At 32.3% G+C, this 24,397-nt stretch overlaps 2 protein-coding genes across 4 annotated transcripts; one reads left to right on the forward strand and one right to left on the reverse strand.

Moving 5' to 3' along the window:
• Window positions 1-1,561: 1,561 nt before the first annotated feature.
• LOC140051151 (ceramide transfer protein-like) lies at window positions 1,562-14,466 on the reverse strand. Its single transcript, XM_072096283.1, has 14 exons — window positions 14,104-14,466; window positions 13,625-13,741; window positions 12,905-12,994; window positions 12,582-12,741; window positions 11,580-11,678; window positions 11,040-11,191; window positions 10,662-10,754; window positions 10,050-10,139; window positions 9,526-9,603; window positions 8,963-9,052; window positions 7,760-7,892; window positions 7,279-7,478; window positions 6,748-6,880; window positions 1,562-5,695 (listed from the first exon to the last, which is right to left on the reverse strand). The coding sequence occupies exons 1-14, from the start codon at window positions 14,368-14,370 to the stop codon at window positions 5,568-5,570; spliced, it is 1,830 nt and encodes a 609-aa protein (XP_071952384.1). The 5' UTR covers window positions 14,371-14,466; the 3' UTR covers window positions 1,562-5,567.
• A 134-nt stretch (window positions 14,467-14,600) lies between these two features.
• LOC140050960 (DNA polymerase kappa-like) lies at window positions 14,601-23,629 on the forward strand. 3 transcript variants are annotated; one of them, XM_072095984.1, is made up of 12 exons: window positions 14,601-14,770; window positions 15,307-15,541; window positions 15,867-15,978; window positions 16,338-16,490; window positions 18,011-18,497; window positions 18,960-19,084; window positions 19,792-19,958; window positions 20,219-20,348; window positions 20,853-21,024; window positions 21,692-22,156; window positions 22,343-22,391; window positions 23,239-23,629. In XM_072095984.1, exons 1-12 carry the CDS (start codon window positions 14,680-14,682, stop codon window positions 23,348-23,350), a joined length of 2,298 nt encoding a protein of 765 aa, XP_071952085.1. In that variant the 5' UTR covers window positions 14,601-14,679; the 3' UTR covers window positions 23,351-23,629. The 3 variants fall into 3 exon arrangements, with proteins under 3 accessions (XP_071952085.1, XP_071952086.1, XP_071952087.1); XM_072095985.1 differs by having other exon boundaries at window positions 14,733-14,770; window positions 15,290-15,541; XM_072095986.1 differs by lacking the exon at window positions 14,601-14,770 and adding an exon at window positions 14,964-14,986.
• The last annotated feature ends 768 nt before the right edge of the window (window positions 23,630-24,397 follow it).

The following is a 24,397-nucleotide window of genomic DNA, read 5'->3' on the forward strand; positions in this document are numbered from 1 at the left end:
TCTAGAAGGGTGTATATAGAGGGTTAGGTTCAGTTAAAGATCTGGGTATTTTAGACGTTTTTAAGTTGTTTGAATTAAGTATAGTTAAGTTTGTTCATAACCAAATAAACGGCAAAACACCACATCAAACAATGGAATACTTTTATTTAATTACACATAATGCTAGTACCAGATTTAGTAATAGATATAATTTTGCAATTCCGAAAGCTCGCACAGATGCTGGTAAATTTAGAATTTCTTTTAATGGAGCTCAACTTTGGAATAATTTACCCTTAGTTATAAAATGTACCTCTTCTAGATTTAAATTCATAAATGAAGTTAAATGTTTACTTTTACAAAAATATTAATGTTAGCCCTTGTTTACGTTATTTCTTTCATATATTTGATGTTTCTTTCTTATTGAATTATTGTTGATAGATGAAAATGTATGCATTATGACTAATTTATTTTTTGTGACAGGAGTCAAATCTTGATTAGCGAAAGCTATTTTTTGGCTCCTTTTCACACACACATACATATTGTATTGTATTGTACTATTTATGTATGATGATGTGAATAAAGTTAGTATACTGTATATATTAGTTATATTTAGCATTGAGGTTGATTATTTAAAGTTATGTTGATTAGTGTACTAACATATTAGTATCTAGGGTTAGGCGCCTGTGGTACTATTAAGCATAGTGTTGTGTGATGTTAATAGTAGAACACCACTAGAGGTGAATCTATACGAAGTAAATTTTGCAGAAACGAAATATTATTTTAATGAATTTCTCTGATTCCACCAATGTTTTCAGTGGAATGTATACTGTAACCATACTAGCTAACTGTGGAGTAATCAATATTATGATAACAAAAACAAACAATGAAGAATTATTATTATTATTACACAACTATTCAAGCTCAAATAATTACATGCATGCACACAAAAGTTGGCTACAGTAATTCTATTGAGGTTAGCCTAGTCATAAAATAATATAGGCACTAGTTATGTGGCTTTTGATATAAATAAATAGTAGAGACAAACTGAAAGTGAAATGTGGCGAGAGAATACTTCTTTAAACAGTTAATATGTGAAAAGTATAAATAAGAGAATGGAGATTTAGTTACAGGAGTATAGGAATAGTGTTAAACAAATGCTGCTTGCAGGTATCAGAGTAGGTTGAAATTAGGCTGGGGGGGGCTGGGTAGAAAACGTGTCCCAGCTCATGACCGCAATGTGGCTTTTGCTAGGCTATGAATGGATCGATCAAATAAACCATGACAAAAAAGTTATTGATTAAAATTAAGTATGAAGCAAAGTATTCGGCACAAATAAGTAAATATTTAAGCTTTTAACACTTATTAAACATGTCTATGGGCCTTAAGACCTATGGTGATCAAGCTTTTGCAGCTCCTAAATTGTGGATCAATCTTCCTGATCCTGTTAAAAATGCATCCTCTATCATAGTTTTCAAAAAACTCTTAAAAACCCATCTTTTTTCTTTGTAATTTCTTTCTGTTTTTTCTCTCAGCTCTTTGAGACAATCTTCTGATTGTATAAGCACTATATAAATCGACAACATTACATTCTAGAAAATATGTATTCATGAAAACTGGCAAAGTGTGATACCCTACGATATAAGACACATTGTCTGGAGTGGAATGATTTATCAGTATGTAAAATATAATGTTTATTATAATTTACTACCTTTAATAACCTTTTTATCCTTGTAAATAAATTGCGATTGAATGCAGATATTTTTTGCAGGTCACAGAACCAGTGTACATGTCCTCCATGGTCTGCGGGGGAGGATCCAGGAAGGGTGGGGAGGGCCAGTGTGAAATTATAAACTTTCTGATGTCTATTTTTGACAAAAAATTAATGTGTATTACATATCATATGAGCTCTTCTGTCATCCAGAATCATGCCTGGATATAAACCTATGGTTTCTATTACTTTTTTGGAAGTGAACAAAAGTACTTTTGTTGGTAGCAGTTAATTTTATCTTCATGAAACTATCTCGTGTTTGAATGTTTTTTGTATACATTTTTATTACTTAATGTATTAATTGATATTTTTCCTATGTTAATGTTTTGATGTTTTTGTGTACTTTTTATACAGTATTTATGTAAATGCAATACTTTCAGTATACCGAAATAAATAAATAAATAAACAAAGTAAACTTATTATTTTGAAATCTGTACTGACAAAGTATAACCAGATACACGCCACACCTTAAATTGCAAGCTATACCAAAGAGGGCAGTAGACATGTTGTAAGGTGTTTTATTTATATTTCCTGTAAAATTAATTAAAAAAAAGCGGTTTTTTTTTTCAATATTTTATTTTGTCCTGTACATATACATTGACTTTACAATCAAATCATTTCTTGAATTGTTTAATTTGTTTAATTAATTAATCTGTTGTTGTTTAGAGTTGTTTTGCACACAGCTCCCTCCCTTGTAGAAAGGTAAAAGACTAAAGCAGGACATAAATAATGTTCATTGGAATATAATTATCAAATGTGTTTGTCAAAAATGACATAAATACAGTAATATCCATTGGAATATAACTATCAAATGTGTTTGTCAAATAAATACTCCATTCCCCAACCCTCCCAATTAATATTTCAATCATAACAATAAAACACATTAAATAACAATTACATGAAAAAGAAAAACAAATTAACACTCCCACCCTTCTATCTTAAACCCTTCCCCACACTCCCCATCAAATGCTCAGTATTACCATAAAGAAAATATTTCTTTTGTGAGAGATTCTTCTTCAGAGTCCCTGCATTTTCTACACTGTATTAAATGGCCAACCAAATGCCAAGCAAAAATGTTAGTATAATACCCATCTATGTAGATCTTTGGTGTTTATCAGATATGCTTTTTAGGTACAGTATATAATATATATTTCAATAAAAGAATTCAAAGAGTAACTGTATAAAATAACAAATGTATTGAGAATAATTATTTACAAGAAACAAATAAACATAATCTGAGTGTTCTAACGACCTTAATTTAATTACATTTTTCAGAAACCAGACATTTTGTGTCAGTTATCGTTTCTTTTTTCTTAAATTTAAGGAAAAAAAAAAATTGTAATGACCGCACATTAATTTTGTTCACAATGTAAACATTATTATATAAGAATAAAATCAGTATTTAAAAGAATTCACTATTGTACCCTATCATACTATAGGATATATTTTACAGGTCATGTCCCTTTCAAACTGATTAAATTAAACTTTCAATTTTTATTGAAATGTATATAAAACAATATTAAAGAAAATCAAAAAACATTTCAAATTAAGTCTCAGTTGTATGGCAGCAACAAATTAATACAACATAAAAAAATAAAATTTCTTTTAAATGATTATCTATTCAAAATCATTATTTTGAAAAATTTACATGAATACAATTAATTTTAAATTTATAGGAGTTATAGAAATATGTCTTTATATAACTAAATGTGTACAATCAATTAATAATATAATGTATTTTAACTTTTTTTGGGTAAAAATTATAACAAATAGTTTTCAAAATTAGTATTATATAACATATACATATTATTATACATAACTTAACTCTTCAAATGTTTACACAGTTTCTGAAATGTGATCAAGTGATCATAGAATAACACGCTTCCTGCGATCACAGAATAACACGCTTCATGATTACATGCGGCGCCATGTTATCCCTAACTAACATTGTTAATTATAAGCAAATCTTTTAAGATAGCAGCACGGATTATTAGACCAATGTCCTTCTTTAGCCTTTAGGACTATTTAAAATAATTATTTCTAATAATTTTAACTGTTTAATCCTGAAGTATCATTTATTTGGTTTTATGTTCATAAATACAGCTAAGCGTAACACAAACAGATTCTGATGTTAAAATAAAATTATTGTAGTAGGACTAAAGGATATTATAAGGGCGTGTGGTGCAGTGTGTTGGACTACTGATTGTAAGATCATGGTTCAAATCCAACTCTCGCCGCATTACTTGTATCCTTAGGCAAGGCATTTTACTTACATTTGCCTCTCTCCACTCAGGTGTATAAATTGGTACCTGTTAGATCAAGACACAACTTTGCGCTGATTACTAGCTGCATTATTATGGGAGTATGTTTTCATACGTGTTTGATTCAAAATTACTGGGGTAATAAGGTGCAGCACATTAAAAGCATGCTTATATCCACTAAGAAGCATAAGAATGAACTATTAGTATTATTGTGATTCTTATAAAACAGCAATAGGTCTATATTTACTATGATTCAGTCCAATTTTCAATTACAAAACATGTGGAAAGAGAATCACAGAAACAGATCAGAATAAAAATAATTGTCAGCAAATTGAAAAGATATTAAAATCTTATACGAAACCACAAGACCTGAGAGTGTTCTGTGGATCGAAAATAAACTAATGAATTGATATAAAATTTGATCTAGCAAGAGATTAACATAGAAACCAAACAATGCAGAGTAAAATAATAAAAAAAGATAGACTGAACTCATTAAACATAATAATTGATATACTAAAATCTTATGAAAAACCAGAAGTAGTACTTCCGAAACAAAGAAAATACATTACTGTAATCAAAAGTAATAATTTATGACAATTTAATAACTGTTTTAATTATCTTTTTAAACAAAACCGGACAATTAATTGTGATTGGACAGAACTAATGAAAGTTTTAAAGGCTGGAATAAAGTACAAACAGAAGTATAAAGAAAAATCAAGTTACTACAATTATCAAATAATACTAAAATTCCCTGATAAAAAAAATATATACTGTAATCTGATACTGACCTTCCTTAATTTGAATTAATCCCATTTGAATTAATCCAATTTATATTAATCCCATTTAAATTAATCTCAAATTAACAAATTAATCCTGTCTTCGAACCTGATGGAATCCAAACTTAATCCTATTATTAATGCCTACCATTGCAAACCTACCCCATCACAGCCTTAATGAATTAAACCAACTTCAACTAATCAGAACATTACATAATCCTAATCTTGATCCTTCCTAATTCAAACTCTGAAACTCTATAAGTTTTGTTCACATGTCAAACCTCTCGTGATGGAGCCGATCCTATCGAGTGGCCTGTCATAGGTCACTCGATAGAATCGGTACTTATTAAGCAACTGTTTTCATGATGAACCACCTGATTAACGGATCGAGAGCGACTTAAGGCATGTGAACGTGTTAATAATAGAACTGCTTTCATGGACAACTAAACAAAATCACAATATTTTAATGACAAATCATAATCTAAAAATATAAGAATAAGTTCATATTTAGTGTTGAAATCAAACTGTCGTCACAACTTACTGTTTTGTTAACTAACTTATTAATTCTTAATACCAAATCAACTGGACTGGGAAAAAACAAAGCTCAATTAGCTTTTCTGAATATTAATATTTCAAATTGCATATTAAATGTTTTAGTTCATTTCAATATTAATACAAAGTTATTAATTATGCAATACCTTAATTAATTATTTAATATCTTATTCACATTTTAGAGTTGTTTTTAATCTCGTCACATTCATGTTTTTCATATGTTTTTGTACCTCACCATTTGATTTCTTTATCTTTTGTGATTTCTTGTACAAAAGCCGAGAATCGTCTAAGGAATTTTGGATACTCACGCTTATAGACAGTTCTAAGGACCGAGGCAGGAACCCATCCACCAGGATTTGCTGCAAAGATAATATTATTATTTATACATGTTTTAAACTTTTTATGAAATGTTTGTATTTGTTGCTTGTGTATTTTACCTTTTTTGGTGTCGTACTGTCTGTATTTTACCTTTTTTGGTGTCGTACTGTCTGTATTTTACCTTTTTTGGTGTCGTACTGTCTGTATTTTACCTTTTTTGGTGTCGTACTGTCTGTATTTTACCTTTTTTGGTGTCGTACTGTCTGTATTTTAACCTTGTGATGAAGCGCTGTCTGTATTTTACCCATTTTGTACAAACAAGACAATTTTCAAGCAAGAGTGTTTGACAAAATAATAACACATCTGGGTGTATCCTTGCTATCTGATTGGTTAATTTCATATGGCATGTGGTATTCAGTATGTATGTTTAAAGATACTATTGCACTAAGAATTTTGTGCCATGCAAGATTGATGACTAAACAGCATACCAAACTGTGGTGTGTGCTCTTCTTTTTATACTGCGGCTAAAATCTGAGAACTGCCTTTTTAAATGGCCTACAGTCTATAGTAGCCTTGTCATTGATTAACAATTGAAGCAGCGTCGATTAAGTAATATAAATAATGAATGTTTCCTTGAATGAATGAAGAGTTCTTCCCATAAAATACATTATTCTTTTACACTAATTGCAAATTGATAGCGTAGGCGGACCTCCTAGATGGTGAGAAGGAAATATAACAACAACATTTTGTAGTATCATCAATATCATAAAAAATCTAATGTCAGATTAAAACTGAAAATAATGCAACCCTGGAGTAGAAGAAGCAAATTGGGACAGAAAGTAAACAAAGCAAATTAGGATGTTTGCCGCACCATACAATGTTGTTACAAAAAGTCCCTATGTAGTTGTAGTGTACTTTAATAATATAATAGTCAACTCTCCCAATACCCACCTTTGCTGGCCAAATGTCTTTCAGAAAAGTTTGGTATTAAGAATGTTTTTTGTATGGTGAAAACGAATTTGGGACCTTTTGGACCTCGAGAAAAGTCTAGTATTGGAAGAGTCGACTGTAGTAATAACAATGTAAAACTTACAATGAGCAACATAGATGATTTTGCATTTTAACTGATCCCTGGTCACAGTTGAAAGGTCATCAGTTGGAGGGTCTACGAATGTCTGACAGAGCATACTAACGTTGATTGTAGCTCGGATACATCGACTGTGAGCCTGTCCATAAAAGAAGAATAAGACATAGTTTATTATCTATTAATGGGTCACTATTTTTTTTATTAAGATGTCAATGATTTCCAATAGCAAATTTAATCACTGTTTTAAAGCTCTATCAAAATAATCAAACTAGCCCAAATATGGTAGTGATACACCAAAATATGGTAGTGATATGACATCATCATGTCCATATATGGGCACATCACATTTTTTTGTCACATAAAGTTTGATAGTGTAGACAGAGCTTTATAGGTGATAATGAATTCATATGACAAACATACACACAATTCATTAGGAGTTAAGATGCTTTGCATGAGAAAAAAAACGATGACAGACTTGATTTGAACCCGGGACCAATAGCTCAATATCTTATTTAGTCCAATTGCTCATATGCTTACCTCTGGATGATCAATGGAATAATTAACAACAATGTATGATCCCTTTTCATCCGGTGATTGGCTGGTAAGATTAACTTTACGAATATGTGAAGCAAAACAGGTATCACGTTGCGTTGCCGGCCAAACACGCCTCATAAATTGGTGCGAAATGACCGTATCGGGTGACAAAACCTCAAGCGTTTTACTTGAATCTAAAGTTGCTAAAAAAAGAATATATAGAATTAGTAGAATATTTAAAATGATGTGCAAGTATGATGTTATACAGTCAAGTAAATTAAACTTCGGCTGGGCTTATATGATTTTATTGGTAAAAAAGAATTTTCATACAGTAAAAAGTGTTCACAGTGCAGCAAAATGGGCGTTTTTTTTTTACACGCGTCATGGTATTCATAAGGCATGACGCACATCGGACAAATGACGCACCAAGGGTTGTATGGTGAGTCATACAAGTGCATAAGAAGATTAGCTTTAGAATACTTACTGTCCCAATCCATTCTTACTCCAACATCCCAGAAATAAAAACAGAGTTCATAAGCTGTAATATTGCGTACAGTATGGATGGCTTTGAGAGGGTCGCATACTACACCATCTTTCTCAACTTCGCATTTGTAAATCTAAAAAATGAAATTTGTAAACTTGACAGACAATACTGTTGTATAACCGGCAAATAACGTCACCAGATTTTAATGTTAAGCAAAATAATATTAAGCACTGTATAGGTAATTAGAATTACATGAGAGCAGAAACTAAACCAAGGAAATTCAAATTAAGCCCCCTCCAGCCCCACGGCAGTTAAGTTACAGTACAGAACCTACTATGACATAGGATCCCAGATGCTATTTTTGAATAGCAAAGTCTGTTATATGCACATGTGATTTATTAACATATCTAACCAAAAGGATAAAGACAATAACAGAGTGAGTACGTGGCCAAGCAGTTAAGAACCATAATTACATAGCCATAACATTGACAACGGTTCAAGGCTCACTCGCTCCATGATTCTGGTGGTAGAACTAGTTTTCTTGGATAAGGACTATAAACCGTAGGTCCAGCGTACATATAGCTCATGCGCACTTTAAAGAACTTAGTACATCTTTTGAGACAAGTAGAGGGTTACCCCGGTGTACTGGTACATATACACAGCCACTGTCATACACAGCCACTGATCATAACTGGGCTCATTGTGCAATTGGGACTGAACTTTTTTTAGAGGTGTTTACCACCTCTTGGTCCCATACTTCACTAATGTTATGTATATTTCTTTGAATTTACATCTTAGTGAGAATAAGTAAACAAGGCCACAGTTTTCAATCTTTCAATATCACTTTGTATATTCCTTCTTTATTACTAAATAACTTTGTTTTTTCCTGTTTGGAGTTTCAAACTCCTTGAGTCATAGTGATTTTTGTGGCTTTTCTTTTTCATGACCTTTGTATCTGTTTGGAATTCAGATTTAAATTTCTTGAATAGTTTGAACAATTAAAAAATGATGCAATTTCAGAGGATTAAATATCTAATCATAATAGATAAATGAAACAACATAAATAAAGCAACTGTAATCATAGAGATTTAATCACACAATCTACTTAAGGTATTAAGCCAATTAAAATGCAAGAAATAGAGTATTTATAAGAGTGCATTGGTGTTTATTGAACCATAAAGTTATGAACTAATTCCAGCTTACCTTCATCTCTGGTTCAGAATGAAACAAATCCCAAGTACTCTCGATATTTTCAAATGCATACTTCAAATTTTCTTCAACCTTTTCATTACACTGTAAACAACAAGTTTATTTTATGTACATTTTTGTCTGTATGCACTAAAGGTCAATTTACAGACGAACGGTAACAGTAAGTGGAAAACCGCATAGCTTTTCCCACAAAGAATCTGTATCTATCCTGAGCAGAAACCACCCGTCAGCTTCGCATTTTGTGTAAATGGTTATAAGAAATAACAGATTCTTTATTTTGAATAAAGTCACCGTTCGTCTATGTAAATTGGCCTTAAGTGATTAACACCAAATACATTATTTTTATGTTAGGTCATGTAAGCGCCCTCTTAATAGAGGTTGTTGTACTGTATATTCATTTAAAACTCAACTTAAGACATTCTTTTTCCAACAAGCTTTTCATTAATTTAACATTTCCTGCTTTTATTTTTGTGCAGTGCATTGAGAGCTTGCTTATATGCGCTATATAAGAACAGACTATTATTGTTACTATATATTACATAAAGCACACGTCTCACCGTATCTAGAAGTCTGTGGGGATGTGGAGGACGGTCATCATGAATTGACATTGGTGGCAGTGATTCTTTTGAAGTTACCTGAAAATAAGTTCATATTTTTTTGTTCATTTTTAAAAGTATAATTTTTTCATTATTTCAGTAATATATAATTGTCTTTGCTGTCTACACTATCAAAAAGTGTGATGTACTCAAATATGGTAGTGATATCCCCAAATATGGTAGTGATATGTCATCTTCATGTCCATATATGGGCACATCTCTTTTTTTTTTATAGTGTAGACAGACATTTAGAAGCATTATTGAGACAAAAAATTAAACAATTGATGCAAGACAAATTTGTTTTCAATCCCTGTAAAAATATTGTTTTGAAATTGTTTATGACAAACAACAGTACTATGATAAAACAATGACAATATGTTGTTGAACACAGTAAAATACACATGTACATATTTCTACTTTTAAGTCACATATAGTATTATAGTATATAGTATTTATGTTCATTTGACAGTGTGGAAATAATTTACCTTCTGGTCCTCTAATTGGTCATTCAAATCTAACGCTGATTCGATGGCATCAAAAAATTCCTCTTCTTTCAATTTGCTGTATGGGCCTTCCTGTAAATAAAAAACAAATTGTTCAACTTAGAATAACATGTCCCCCAAAAACATGAAAAATGAAGATTAATTAAATCAGATTTTGAATATGTTATTTTGTAGTTTTAATAGTTAATCACTTCCGTAGAAAAAAAAAAAATGTTTTCACTTATAAAATGACAAAATAAATGGTTAAATTTCACCAAAAACCATTAACTGGCAGCCAATTTGACCATTTTTGGCTTTAAATTACAGTTTTTTCAGGTAAATACACTTTTTTTCAATTTAATTTTTAAAAAGTGGATAATTATTATATAACATTAAAATGGTATATTGAACAAAAAAATTATAAAAAAAAAAATTTTTTCAGGGGGACAATACATCTTTAATGCATTTTACATAAGGCCAAGCTGATTCATTTTGGTCTTGTTTGTTTATTTTCAAGTTATGTTCTTCCCGAGAGGGGAAAAGGCCTACCGGTTTACCAGGTAAGCAAGGCATGAAATAGATTACTGGATGTCCATAGAATTTCAAATTACTTACCTCAAAATCTGGTCCCCCTTTGATGTTCATGCCTTTCATTTTTTCAAACATTTTCTTATACTCCTCAACGGCCCGTTTTCTTCGGTCTTGTTCCTAGATATTCACAAAACAATAGTTTTAACTCGAATATAATTTAAAATTAATCCTATTAATATTCTTCTGAAAACACACAATACAGTCAACTATATCAATACCAGACCCTCTGAAAACTGCAACTTTACTTTAGATCCTAAAGGTCCCAAATTAATTGTTACCATTATAAATGCATTCCAAATACCAGACTTTCCAGAACACTAGATATATTAGGCCAGCCCAAAGGCTGTTGGTATTGGGAGAGTTGACTGTATTTCGCTATTTTCATATCATATCTTCAATTACCTTTTCTAACCGTTTCTGCCACTGTTCTTCTCGTTGACGCATCAGATCAATACAATGAGATAACGTTGCCAAGATACCGCCAGTTGTTGCCTTAAAAGTGAACGCTTCACCTCGGAAGTCTATTCCCATTGAGCTAGGCTTCTGGAATTTATCTGGAAGAAAAAGAGAATGTTCTATGATTTATTCAAAGAACCTTGGTCCTTGTGGAGATAAAACTATATTTGTTATATGGTTTTAAAGTTAACATTTATAGTAAAATGGAAAACGCGTCTTAGGGATGTAATTGTGCTGGGTGGCAGTGCGCAGCGACGCACATGTTTTTCCGAAGAACATCTTATAAATATGAATACGCATCATGAAAAAATGGACACAGGTTTTCTGCAAGCTAGTTTTTGGCTGAATGGTATAGACTTGTGGAACTGGAGCCAGCAGTTTGAAACCCATCAACCCATTATCCAGCCACAAAGGAACCTCTAGATATTGATTTCCGAATGCACCCTTATATTTTCTAGCTATACATCCCTACATGACAAAACTCACCTTTTGATGGACCATTTGTGTGTTGGTGATCATTGACTGTAGTTTTGCTAACATTTTCATTGTCAATTAATTCGTCATCTTCAAGAATATCTTCATCCACTAATTTAAAGAAAATGTCAGAACATTAAAATATTGTAAAACATCTATAATAATATACTGTATAAATAAATAATTGTGTAATATAATAATCACCTTAATTATGAAATTAAACTCAAAATAAGTAAATTCACAGAAGGCAAAAACTAAAACGATCACTTCCTTGGCAAGCTGTTTAAACTGAGTATGAAGAGAGAAAATAGGCAGAGCTATTAATTCCAAATGAGATATCAACCAATCTATGAGGGCCAGTATTAAATATCTTTATTTTTAACTCTCAACATTCTTGTTACTGTAACTCTAGTTTAATTTTAATATTACTTGCAAATACCAAGTTTAATAGAGTGATGAACATATCACCATTAAAAAATATAGATTAAAAAGTGCTGGTATTATGTGCAGTATCTACAAATATTAACAAGACTGCTGAAGAAATTAAATATGACACCCATCATTGCGTTTAATTTCCGTCTATGCTAACCCTCTTATTGTAAGAAAATTACATTGCATTTTATTATTGTTATGGCAGGATACTGCAGTCAGATGCTCACATCATTATGACACTTAAATAAAGAATAAAGAGCTAGCTTGTCTTGTCAAGTTAGTGAAACAGTGTGGTGATGTGAGACTCCATTTTTGGACTTTTTTCTCTTGTCTTGGGTCAATTTGTTTAATGGTTTAATGGTTTTAAATTTATATAGGGCAAAATACAAATAGTCTCTATTTGTTTGGTTTATTAGGCTTTTTCCTGGTTTATTTAAAAATAACACTTTCTTTCTTTTTACGCTTGTGTTAACCAGCGGATAAAGACTATTTGTATTTTGCGCATTACAAATTTAAAACCATTAATCAGGTCTAAATTTTGACATCATTTAAGAGACAAAATGAAAAACAACTTGAACTTACGAGGGTCCTCCAACCACTTTTTGGACAAATCCTCAGGGATGTTAGCCGTCGCTGCTTCAGCACAATTATCAAAGTAACCTTGGAGGGTATCAACCTGACGACACAAAATATCTCGGAATGTCTCCATCTCTGCCAGTTTCTCACGCAAATTCCTGCCTTTCTAAATGAGAGAAATTATCGAAAATATTGGTTTATTATTAATGTTGTAATGTTATTGTTTTAAATTTGTTATATTAAAAGTATTGAGATACAGCAATTTTTCAGTGATTTGCCTTTGGATATCAGTATATTTATGTTATATGCATCATAGCTACTTTGTCTACCTTAAATGAAGACGTTGAGATTAGGCTTCCAGAGTTCAATGACATCATTGAACCATGACGATTTAGTTTGTCTTCTTTGCTTGCTTGAGCCTATAAAAAAAACACACAAAAAAACAACATTAAAATATGGTAAAGTCAAGTTGTCTACACAAAATGTACCAGCAGAAGTTGTTTGCCCGCATGAATATTATTACATACAAGACATTTAGTACAGTTGTCTTTCATAAATACCTCTTTTTTGGGACTGGGGTTCAAGGTGGGGTGAGGTGTGTTAATCAGTATTTTTGAAGGGTACCATGCTGTTTTCTTAATTTAATTATGTGAAATTTTAATATTTAGAAAGTGGAAGACAATTTAATTTCATTCATATACATTTATTCAGTTATAATAATAACTGGGGCACTAGAATCAAAACCTTGTCTCATGAGGGCCCCTACAATACATATACCAATATCAAATACTACAGTATACCAGAGAAGAGTGAAATTATTGTTCCCTGAGTATACAGTACTACACACTTTACCCACATGAATGAAATGCCATGGTATTAGGATTAATATTTTGTCATTATTTATGTGATCAGATAATATGATAATTAAAGCTATTATAGTATTAAGCTTGTTTTACCGACCCATTACCATCAAGCAAGTATTATTACATAATTAGTATATAATTAAAATGATTAAATATAGCAAGATGTTATCAATCTACTGTATGTACCTTGTGTGCCTCTATTGCATCTAACCATTTCTGCCGTATGTCTACTGATTTAGCCTTGATATACCAAATATTGTCATTTATTCCTATATCGAATCTACACTCATCAAACTCATGGGGCTGAAAAAAAGAAGCAACTTTTAACCAATCGAAATACTATACAACATATTATTTAACGAAAATGCATTAGCGCCGCCTATTTTTGTTTTAGACTGAAAACCTTTTAAAATATTGTTTTTTACTGTACTCACTGTACTACTAGTACTAGACCTCTCTCTAGTCCTATACATAATACTACTCTATTATTATTATTACTATGCCCAGGGAGGGGTAGGCCTACCTACTCCTCCTAGCTAGGCCTAGCCTATTATTATTATTAGGCCTATTAATAATTATTACTACTTTAAATAAATTTTTTTATTTATTAATTCGTCATTTTTATACTGATTGTTTTGAATTTGGATGATTGAATGAATACATACCTCAACATCTGCACTAGCTAAGCTAATTGATCCTCTACAACCCACATTCATGCCATTCTGTGAACGATAGTAGCTAAGCGTACCATCTCTCAAAACTACCCACCGATCCTGCCATCCGTGCAGGTAGTTAGTCCACTTGCTTAGGGTTTCTTCGAGCTCCGGTAGGCTATCCGACTCGCTGTCGAATTCGTCGTCATCTTCGTCGCTGTTAAGACTTATTTCATCGATGACCTTATTTTCCTGTTGGTACCTTGATTTGTCATGCATCTTTTGACAATTTTTCAAAATGTGTTATGTAAAGCGTTAAAGTTTTAACTCAAAATTTAAAAAACAAATTTATTAGTGGATGAACACTCCCTTCCAACACACTACAAAACACGATTACGGTACACACACGCCACCACACGACGACGATTGGTCATGTGATGATTGCGTCATTTTTAGTTTGGATCGGCGCGCGCATATGAAAGGTACTTCCCCTTTTGCTGTGTTTACATTATAGATGTTTAACTAATCAAATTTATCTTAAAAATAATATGTTAGAATTCCAGATTTCCGTTATCAAAAATAATTTAAATGGCTAGTACATATAATACTACACTTCAAGATTCTGATTCTGAAAGTGAAGATTGGAAAAGCCCGCTGACACATTATTGCCATGCAGCAAGTTAGTAAAACATAATTTGAATTTTTCCCGGGCCCAACCCAACCCAGGCCTAGCCTACACTGTGTTAGTATTAATATTATGGCTAGGCGTTAACAATACCTGATACATTATAAACTACTGGACTGCTAGGCCTAGTCTTGACTGTGTAAGAAGCCAGGGTAACTTACTGATGATGTAATGGTTCAATACAAATAGGGTTTTAAAGCACTAATATCAGTGAATACTATTTATACTGTAGGCTACACTGTAGCGGCCTATCTATGATGTTGTGTTTCGACTAAAAAAACTATTATGTATTATCATGGAGTAAAACTCCATGGTATTATCAGCACAGTGAAAGTAGTTGTTTAATAAAGTTTTCTATAATAGGCATGGTTAATCGTGAGAGATAATCAATTCCACCTTACCTAAATTATGGTGTGGCCAAGAGCAGGCAGTATGTTATGGTGCCACATACACCGTAACTTACATATACTGTACAGACCCCTTATAGGTATTTTCTTTTAAATAAAATCACAGTGGTTCCATGTTTTCAGATGTTGCAGAGAATGTTGCTAAAAGATCACATATTCTTGGTAGTGGAGAGAATAAAGACGTAAGCAAGATTGATGTAGAGAACAGCAGAATAATGAACCAAGGTACTGGAACTGACAACAAAAATGAAATGGCTGTCATGTCAAGGATGGCCTTGAATACGAACAAAGCTGGAATGGAGGGATTAGATAAAGGCAGGATAAACCAGATCATTCTTGAAGCATCAAAGGGATCCAGGTATGTCAAAGTTGTCAAAGACCTCTGTGAAAAAGTGGCTGGTCGCTACGGCTCTGCGTGTGTGACAAGTAGCACTTTCCACAAACACAGAGAGTGAAATGGACTAGATAGAACTTTCTTCTTAGTGCACACTAATCTATACACTAGATCTCCAGTTTTAAGTTCTCATCCTAGAAGACCACCACTACTATGAATGAGGAGATCTCATGTGCACTGATTTTACTTAATGTTATTCCCTGGTAATAATTGCCTAAATAATAAATAAAAATGTATTTGTGTCCCCCAACCACCATGTCTGACATTTGTATATTTTTCACAATTATAGATTCTATGAAAATGAACAAAAGAAAGAATCAGAAACAGACCAGCGTGTGGCAACAATGAAACAACAACTGGATTTGATAACTGAGAAAGATAAACAAAAAGCAGTGCAAGTGGTAGGTAGACAGTCAGGGGCTGATCCAGGGGCTGATCCAGGGGTAAAGCTAGGTGTGCATGCTCCCTGGCTTGACAGTTAAAATGGAATTATAAACTACTTGTTGACATCTATTTTGACTATCAATATTATATGGGTTACCGCTCCTCTAAAAAAATCCTGGAATCCTCCCCTGACAGTATAAACACTTTCAGATTTTAAGTGAAATGATATAGTTTATTTATTTGTTGTTTATTTTAAGAATTAATTTCACTATTTAATCTTCTGTATTTATGAAGGAAAGATTTGATCTGCATTTTTTTTTTAAATCAGTATAAGAAATACATACCATTTGATAACATTAATTCATTTCATTTTTAGATGGATGCACTCGCACAACAACTAGAGGTTGCAAGAGATTTAAGTCGTACTATAGTTCACCTAGATATGGATGCATTTTATGCAGCGGTTGAAATGAGAGACAATCCATCACTAAATAACAAACCAATGGCAGTTGGCAGCATGTCAATGCTGGTAAAGCTCTGTCTACACTATCAAACTAGTTTGAAAAGTGTGATGTGCCCAAATATGGTAGTGATATGCCCAAATACGGTAGTGATATGATATCGGCACGTCACATTTTTTTGTCAGATAAAGTTTGATATTGTTTGATATTGTAGACTAAAGACTAGAATTAAGAATACTTTCAATGATTCAACCTACCTACTGTATCCTACCTACTGTATCCTACCTACTGTATCCTACCTACTGTATCCTACCTACTGTATCCTACCTACTGTATCCTACCTACTGTATCCTACCTACTGTATCCTACCAAAGAATATATATCACAAGAATGAGTAATCCGCGATTTTCCCTGTAACAGTAATATTGTCCATGTGGTAGGGCGCCGCCATAAGTGTGGATGTATCTGGGATGTATACAACTTTTTGAGACGGTTTCACTTATCAAAGGCTGGACCACCGGTAGTATTTTCATGATAAAAAAATGTTATCAACTACATGCCAACATCATGTTAAATACTATTTGGATATTTAATTGTTCGCTTTATGCAATTTATTTAGTAAAAACTGCCGTATAAACAGTTTGCTTTATCAACCGGGCGCTACAATAGCGTGACCGGGCGTGTTGGTGTTTACGCGTTTTCACGTAGGATAGTTTAATAATATTCCTATATTTAACTTGTTTCTGGTAAAACAAATAAATGTTAATGACATTTAACATTTTTTCCTATTAATAACATGTATTTTATACTGATTTATATCATAAAAACAATACTTAATTTACCGGGCGTAGAGTAGTACACGGGCAATGGTAAAGAATAGGCCGTGCTGAGTAACGATTCGTTGACTTTTGGTGTTGCTGTGTTAGGCCTTTTTTGTGAACTAACTTAGCATGTTAGTAAATAATTGTCTGTAAAAGTGAATGTACACTAGTTTGTTAATAAATATGTATTATAAAATAGTTTACAATTGAAAAACTATTATCATAATTCTATTTAATGTGACATGTATAATATCTATTAAATCAAGTCTTATTTAATATGTATACATCCGCCCTTATGAGGGCGGGCATCACTCTCTGGAGCTCTCTGTTACAAATTTCTCATGCAAAAATCGCGGAATACTCATTCTTGTGATATATATTCTTTGATCCTACCTACTGTATCCTACCTACTGTATCCTACCTACTGTATCCTACCTACTGTATCCTACCTACTGTATCCTACCTACTGTATCCTACCTACTGTATCCTACCTACTGTATCCTACCTACTGTATCCTACCTACTGTATCCTACCTACTGTATCCTACCTACTGTATCCTACCTACTGTATCCTACCTACTGTATCCTACCTACTGTATCCTACCTACTGTATCCTACCTACTGTATCCTCCACTGTGTACTATATTTTTTAGGTTGTACGTAATCCAATATTCTTGTGTGCCCATAATGGAAACCCTTAAAAGGAAAATGGAATAATCCAGTCATAATACATAATGCAATCGTGTTTGTTTGTTTCTTTTTTTTCAGTGTACTTCTAACTATCTTGCCCGTAGATTTGGTGTGCGAGCTGCGATGCCTGGCTTTATTGCTAAAAAATTGTGCCCTGATCTAATTTTAATTCCAACAAATTTTGATAAATACAGAGAAGCAAGTAAACAAGTTCGTGAAATTTTGAAAGAATATGATCCCAACTTTTGTCCAATGAGTTTGGACGAGGCCTACTTTGATCTAACCGAACATCTTGTTAAAAGAAAGTCATTAACTGATAAACAAAGGACGTTTTATAATCCATATCACTGTGCAAAAACAAAATGTGATATTAAAGATGAGGTAAAGGGGATGAATCATAGAGATGTAAATAGTAGCAAAGGTGTTGAAAGACTGGATGATGAAAGAAATGTTGAGGGAGAGGAAGACATATCCAAATGTGTGACATTTGGTTTTACTGATGAAGATGCAGTGAATGAGATTCGATTCAGAATCCAGGCTAAGACACAGCTGACAGCCAGTGCAGGTGAATAAAGAGTCTTTCTCACCGGTTCCGGCATGGGTCAGGCGTCGAAAAGGATCAAATTGAATATATTTTGTTTTCATGCGGCTATGTGAAAATGAAACATTGACATTGATTTGGCTGTGTTGGACTGAAACCGTGCCGGAACAGGTGTGAAAAACCCTTAAGAAGGCAAACAGTTTCAGACCTTTAGTGGTCTAAAACAGCTCTGATAGTAATTAGTGTTTTCCAGTGTACCATACTTCATTTTGGGAGTTGACAAACATAATTGCGATTTAAGAAAGTTTTTTTTGATCGAATTTGAACTATACCATTAACATTTGTACAGTATGGTCTAACAGTAGGTTATCTCAAATATTGGTTGTAACAACTTTTTCTTATGAACAGATTTTCACTGAATGTAAAATAATTATTTCTAGTATATCGCTTGGAATTTTAACTTGTATTTTACTCTTATTTTTCAAGGTATTGCTCCAAACACAATGCTGGCAAAGGTGTGTTCTGATAAAAATAAACCAAATGGACAATACAAGATTCAACCAACAAGAGAGGCAGTCATGGACTTTGTTAGAACATTACCAATAAGAAAAGTATGTACAATATTCTCTACAATAAACATAGTTAATTATTATACTTTTGCAGCTTAAACAGGTATTAGATGTAGATGAAGCCCTTAAGGCCAATTTACACAGATGCAGTAAGGATAAGCCGCGTAGCTTGTCCCACATAGAAACCACCCGTCTTTCCCTCGTTGTGTGTAAATGATCATAACAAAATAGATTCTATATTTTTTTAACAGTTACCGCTCGTCAGGGGTGGATCCAGTATTATAGATTAGGGGGGCTAAAAATTCATAAATGATAAAAACGATATGTCAGGTGGCAGAAAAATAGTCATTAATTTATTTTAAAAAGTTAAATTTTAAAGGGTGCTAAAGCCTGTTTAATCAATGCCTGTCTGTGTAAATTGGCCATTTGACTGCACTGTATCATCAACATAAGCTGAATTTGAACAAGAATACTGAAGTAACCCCTACTCTTCACCTGTGATGGGTTCTTATAAAGTGTACACTGGATCTCCATTTTGTGAATTGTTTTATCCAAGAAGACTTGTTTCACCAGAACTATTGACGAGTAGAGTCTCAGGAACCAGTCATTGTGTTGCTACAGTATGGTGCCTCTGCTTTAACCACTCGACCAATCAACTCTTCCATCCTATTAATCTTGTTCTGTTACTGTATGTACTAGGCCTATAAATACAGTATGTATATTAATATGATTATCATTACAACTTATAGGTAGGTGGTATTGGAAAGGTTACAGAAAAGATGCTGAAATCATTGAACATTGAGACATGTAGTGATATGTTTGTCCACCGTGGAATTCTTCATCTTTTGTTCTCAGAGATATCATCACATCACTTTTTACAAACCTCGTTGGGATTGGGTTCGACTAGAGTTGAAAGGTGAATTCATTATACATTATTTTTAATTTTTTTTAAGTTTAGCATAGCTTGATATTTTCTTCTAATCCTTTTTAGATTACGAAATTGAATTGAATTTAATGTATAAAGGAAAGAACTTTTTTTAAACCTTTGTAAGTTTCTGATGTAAGAGAAAACTTTTCTCTAGTTCGATCGTAGGGATGTAGCTGATGAGATACAGTAGGCATATGCCATATCTCCCAGTAGTGCCTACAGTATCTCCTCTTTTTTTTTAATTGTAGATCCTCCGAAAGGAAAAGTATTAGTGTAGAAAGGACGTTCAGAGAATTGTCAACACCTTCTGACCTCTACTTAAAGTTGAATGAACTTTGTCAATCACTTTCTAAAGATTTAAAAGAAGAAGAAATTATGGTAAACATACAAATAATAATTGATAAATAATAATAATAATATAACATATGTCTAATAGGCTATATTTAACATTTACTATGGGTATTTACTAATTAGATTTCCATCAGATGTAGTATAGATAGAGTATAATGCAACTGACGTCACAATACCACATGCATTTTATGCTATACAAACAGATTTAATAACTTCTAGAGCCATATAGCCAGATTGGTTTTGGTATACTGCTAAAATAAAAACTATAAATGAAATAGTTTAAAAATGCACACAACTTACACATTATGCTAAATTAATCTTCAGTCCAGGTTTATAAGCACAAATAAATTTAAAGTGTTATGATTTAAGTTTTGAACAGTTAAATGGTTCGGGAAGGCATTGAACACAAATGTGACAGAGCTAGTAGACAAGCTGGAAACACATTGAGGTGGTAGCATGTTAATATACTTTCATATGCTGTTTCAAATCCTTCAAAGTTAATATTTATAGTTACTCCATTTTCTTCTACAGGGAAAAACAGTTAGCATTAAACTAAAAAATGACAAGTTTCAAGTGAAAACAAGATCCAGTTCTGTGTCACATGCAATTGACTCCTTGGAAGCAATCTATGCCTCTGCTAGTGAACTGCTTAGACTTGAAATCATTGCCTGTCACCCTGACCCTTTAAAATTGAGGTTAATGGGTAAGTATGAAATAGTGCAGACTTCTTGAGTGAGTGGTCAAGTGGAACCATAGTCCATAGCCATAGTATTGGCAAGGGTTCAAGGGTTCAGGACTCATCACTCTATTGGTTCTGTTATCAGATAAGGTCAAGTGCAGACTTCTTGAGTGAGTAGCCAAGTGGTTAAGACAGTGGAACCATAATCCAAAAAGTGTTGGCAAGGGTTCAAGACTCATTGCTCCCTTTGTTCTGTTCTTCTCGGATAAGGTCTACTGTATATAAAATGTGTGCACTTTAAAGAACCATTTCTTGTGATTGGTCAAATCACTTACGTTGCATTACGTCCTTGTGTTGCGTTGCTAGTGGGAATCAAGCTTTAGAGAAGAACCATGATGTGTAACATCTAAGCCCACAAAGCAATGATGTCATTCATTATCTTTTTAAAGATGTACAAAAGAACACAAGGCTTGCAATACAAGACATTTGAAAATAAAACGCTTTCTTTTTGACACCCTTATTCAGGGTATACGTCTACTAAAAGAACACTTTCTCATGAAACAAAACAAGGGGAACTACTGTATAGGCTATGTTTTAGCATTAAGAGGAAACTTTGTTTGGTCCTGAAGGTGTGTTTACTGTACTGTCATGATTTTAGAATAAATTGTATGTTTTCTTTTCTCTTTCAAAGGTGTGAGAATGTCTTCACTGATTTCTGCCAATGTTGTTCATAGTAAACAAGGAACTCTAATGAATTTCTTTCAAAAGCCAAAAACAACCTCGTCAAAGTTAGTTAACGGACCTGAGATGCATGATCATAAAGAGACACTCAAAAGCAGTAACATTACCAATTCAAATGATATGAGTAATAATATGACTTTAAATTACAATATGTCTAACATTGCTCAAGATAAAAACAGAACTATGTCAGAAGAAGTAACAGAATCACACGAAATTAATAACCATTTGTCAGACATTCCACACACTCGGTATATGGACTCCATTCCGGAAGCAGCTACTATAGAGGGCAGGCTCTTCGAATTTGTTTGTCCCATTTGTAACAATGTTCAAATGCATAATGACTTGAATGAATTTAATAAGCATGTCGATCTGTGTTTGAATGATAAAGAGATAAAGTCAATATTATCAGAACAAGGTAGGATTTATTTATTGTTGTATTTTACAAAATCATATTTATTTGTGGATTTCAGTAAATACCTGAATAGGCAGGTGGGCTGCCCATTGTACTTGTAATAATTATATTATTAATTATTACACTATATATATACTTGCAATATTTTTATATAATAATAATATATATAATAATTTATATTCCCTACAGATCAGGAAGTGAATAAACAACCAATATCTCCAGTACAATCATCTAAACGGTAAGTTCTATAAACAATCTGGTATTAAAATAAAAATGAATAATATTAAAAAATAGAAAGTGTGAGATAAATAATCAACCCCACCAAGTTTGGAACTTTTTATTTCCCTTCCATAAAGTCTAAATATAAAATTATTCATAAAGTCTAATATAAAATTATATAATTATTATAAATTTATATTAAATTTATGTTTATTTGGTACATTTACCATACTCAAACGAAAATGTGTGTGCTCTATCACAGAGCATGGAAACTTTACAGATAGATATTACAGATATGCATTTTGGGCCATTGATATAGATATGTCCTATTTATAAGCAAAAACATATTCTGTAAAAAGTGACATTTTTGTAAGAAAGTATACCCCAATAGGTGATAATTAGCCCAAATTAACCACTCATGCTTTACTAAACATATAAACAAAAAGCACCCTTCCGGCACAAGTGGAGATTATCCCATGGTAGCGATAATGTATTCGAGTGGGGTGCTCTTATGCCTGATTACCTAATGGTCAAACCTAATCAAATCATTTAATATGTATTTAATCAACAGTATAACTATTGATTTTAACAGTGTTTATATAGACACTGATGTTATTTACTGATATAGCTTCAACAACATTACTATGCATTGTGGGATACTGTATGAATATGACTGTTATTGATTTAAACGTCAGATGTTTGTTTAATATTTGACATAGTGACTATTGGCTTGGCACTACTATTGATGCTACTATTAAGCCTATTAACTTATCCATTGTATTTGATTTTTATTTCCAATTCAATTTTTTGACCCAGAGAAGTTAGGATTAAGCGATTAATCTTTTCTATTTTTATTTATATTTCAGAAACTGTGGGTCAGAAACTTCATCAGCAAAGCGTAGAAAAAATGATGATAAAGGAACAATTAAATATTTTTTTCAAAACAATAATTATGGAACTTTTCCGTCACACAAATAGTTAATTTATTTACACTGAACATTTAAGAGGACCCCCATTTGACCCGAAGCCAACCCACATACACTTTGCTATAATAATTAATTGTTCTATTACATATTAATGCCTATGTTGGCTTCATTGCAATGCTGGTATTTTTAAGAATGGCAACAGTAGATTGGAAATTGATTTGTTTCTTGATGATCTCAGTGACGAATGACAATTAATTACAAATTGAAATGGATTACATTATTTGAATTGAGATGTTGTTCTATTACATTACGTACGTCAATTTTGTTAATGGTAAGCTCTGTCTACACTATTAAACTTGTTTGACAAAAAAAGTATGATGTGCCCAAATATGGTAGTGGTTATATATATATAGCACTATAAGTTCACATATAGCAATATTAGTGCATATTAACTAAATTTGAAAAGGTCGAAATTTGGGTGATTTTGAAAAAAAATTCCTGTACTATAGTACAGGAATTTTCTCGAAAAATGACCAAATTTTGACCTTTTTATTTTTCGACATAAAGTGGTTCCATGACATTATAAGATGATGATATGGTACTATATGTGCACATATAGCAATATTAGTGCATATTAACTAAATTTGAAAAGGTCGAAATTTGGGTGATTTTGAAAAAAATTCCTGTACATAGTACAGGAATTTTCTCGAAAAATGACCAAATTTTGACCTTTTTATTTTTCGACATAAAGTGGTTCCATGACATTATAAGATGATGATATGGTACTATATGTGCACATATAGCAATATGAGTGCATATTAACTAAATTTGAAAAGGTCGAAATTTTGGTGATTTTGAAAAAAATTCCTGTACTATAGTACAGGAATTTTCTCGAAAAATGACCAAATTTTGACCTTTTTATTTTTCGACATAAAGTGGTTCCATGACATTATAAGATGATGATATGGTACTATACGTGCACATATAGTAATATTAATGCATATTATCTAGATTTGAAAAATGTCGAAATTGTTAAAACTTTATGTAATCACTTTAACATCCACCCCAAACCAGATGTGTACACTATTTAAAACCTTAT

The sequence above is a fragment of the Antedon mediterranea genome, chromosome 6 (genome assembly GCF_964355755.1).
Source record: "Antedon mediterranea chromosome 6, ecAntMedi1.1, whole genome shotgun sequence".
Classification (NCBI taxonomy): domain Eukaryota; kingdom Metazoa; phylum Echinodermata; class Crinoidea; order Comatulida; family Antedonidae; genus Antedon; species Antedon mediterranea.

What these genes read in the sequence shown, in the direction of transcription:
- LOC140050960 (XM_072095984.1), top strand. Translation starts at nt 14,680, where the DNA reads ATGGCTAGTACATATAATACTACACTTCAAGATTCTGATTCTGAAAGT. An exon ending in TTGGCAGCATGTCAATGCTG is followed by an intron (nt 16,491 to 18,010) that starts GTAAAGCTCTGT and finishes CTTTTTTTTCAG; the next exon opens with TGTACTTCTAACTATCTTGC. An exon ending in GAACATTACCAATAAGAAAA is followed by an intron (nt 19,085 to 19,791) that starts GTATGTACAATA and finishes TACAACTTATAG; the next exon opens with GTAGGTGGTATTGGAAAGGT.
- LOC140051151 (XM_072096283.1), bottom strand. Translation starts at nt 14,370, where the DNA reads ATGCATGACAAATCAAGGTACCAACAGGAAAATAAGGTCATCGATGAA. An exon ending in CACAAATGGTCCATCAAAAG is followed by an intron (nt 11,192 to 11,579) that starts GTGAGTTTTGTC and finishes TTTTTCTTCCAG; the next exon opens with ATAAATTCCAGAAGCCTAGC. An exon ending in AGTAAGAATGGATTGGGACA is followed by an intron (nt 7,479 to 7,759) that starts GTAAGTATTCTA and finishes TTCTTTTTTTAG; the next exon opens with CAACTTTAGATTCAAGTAAA.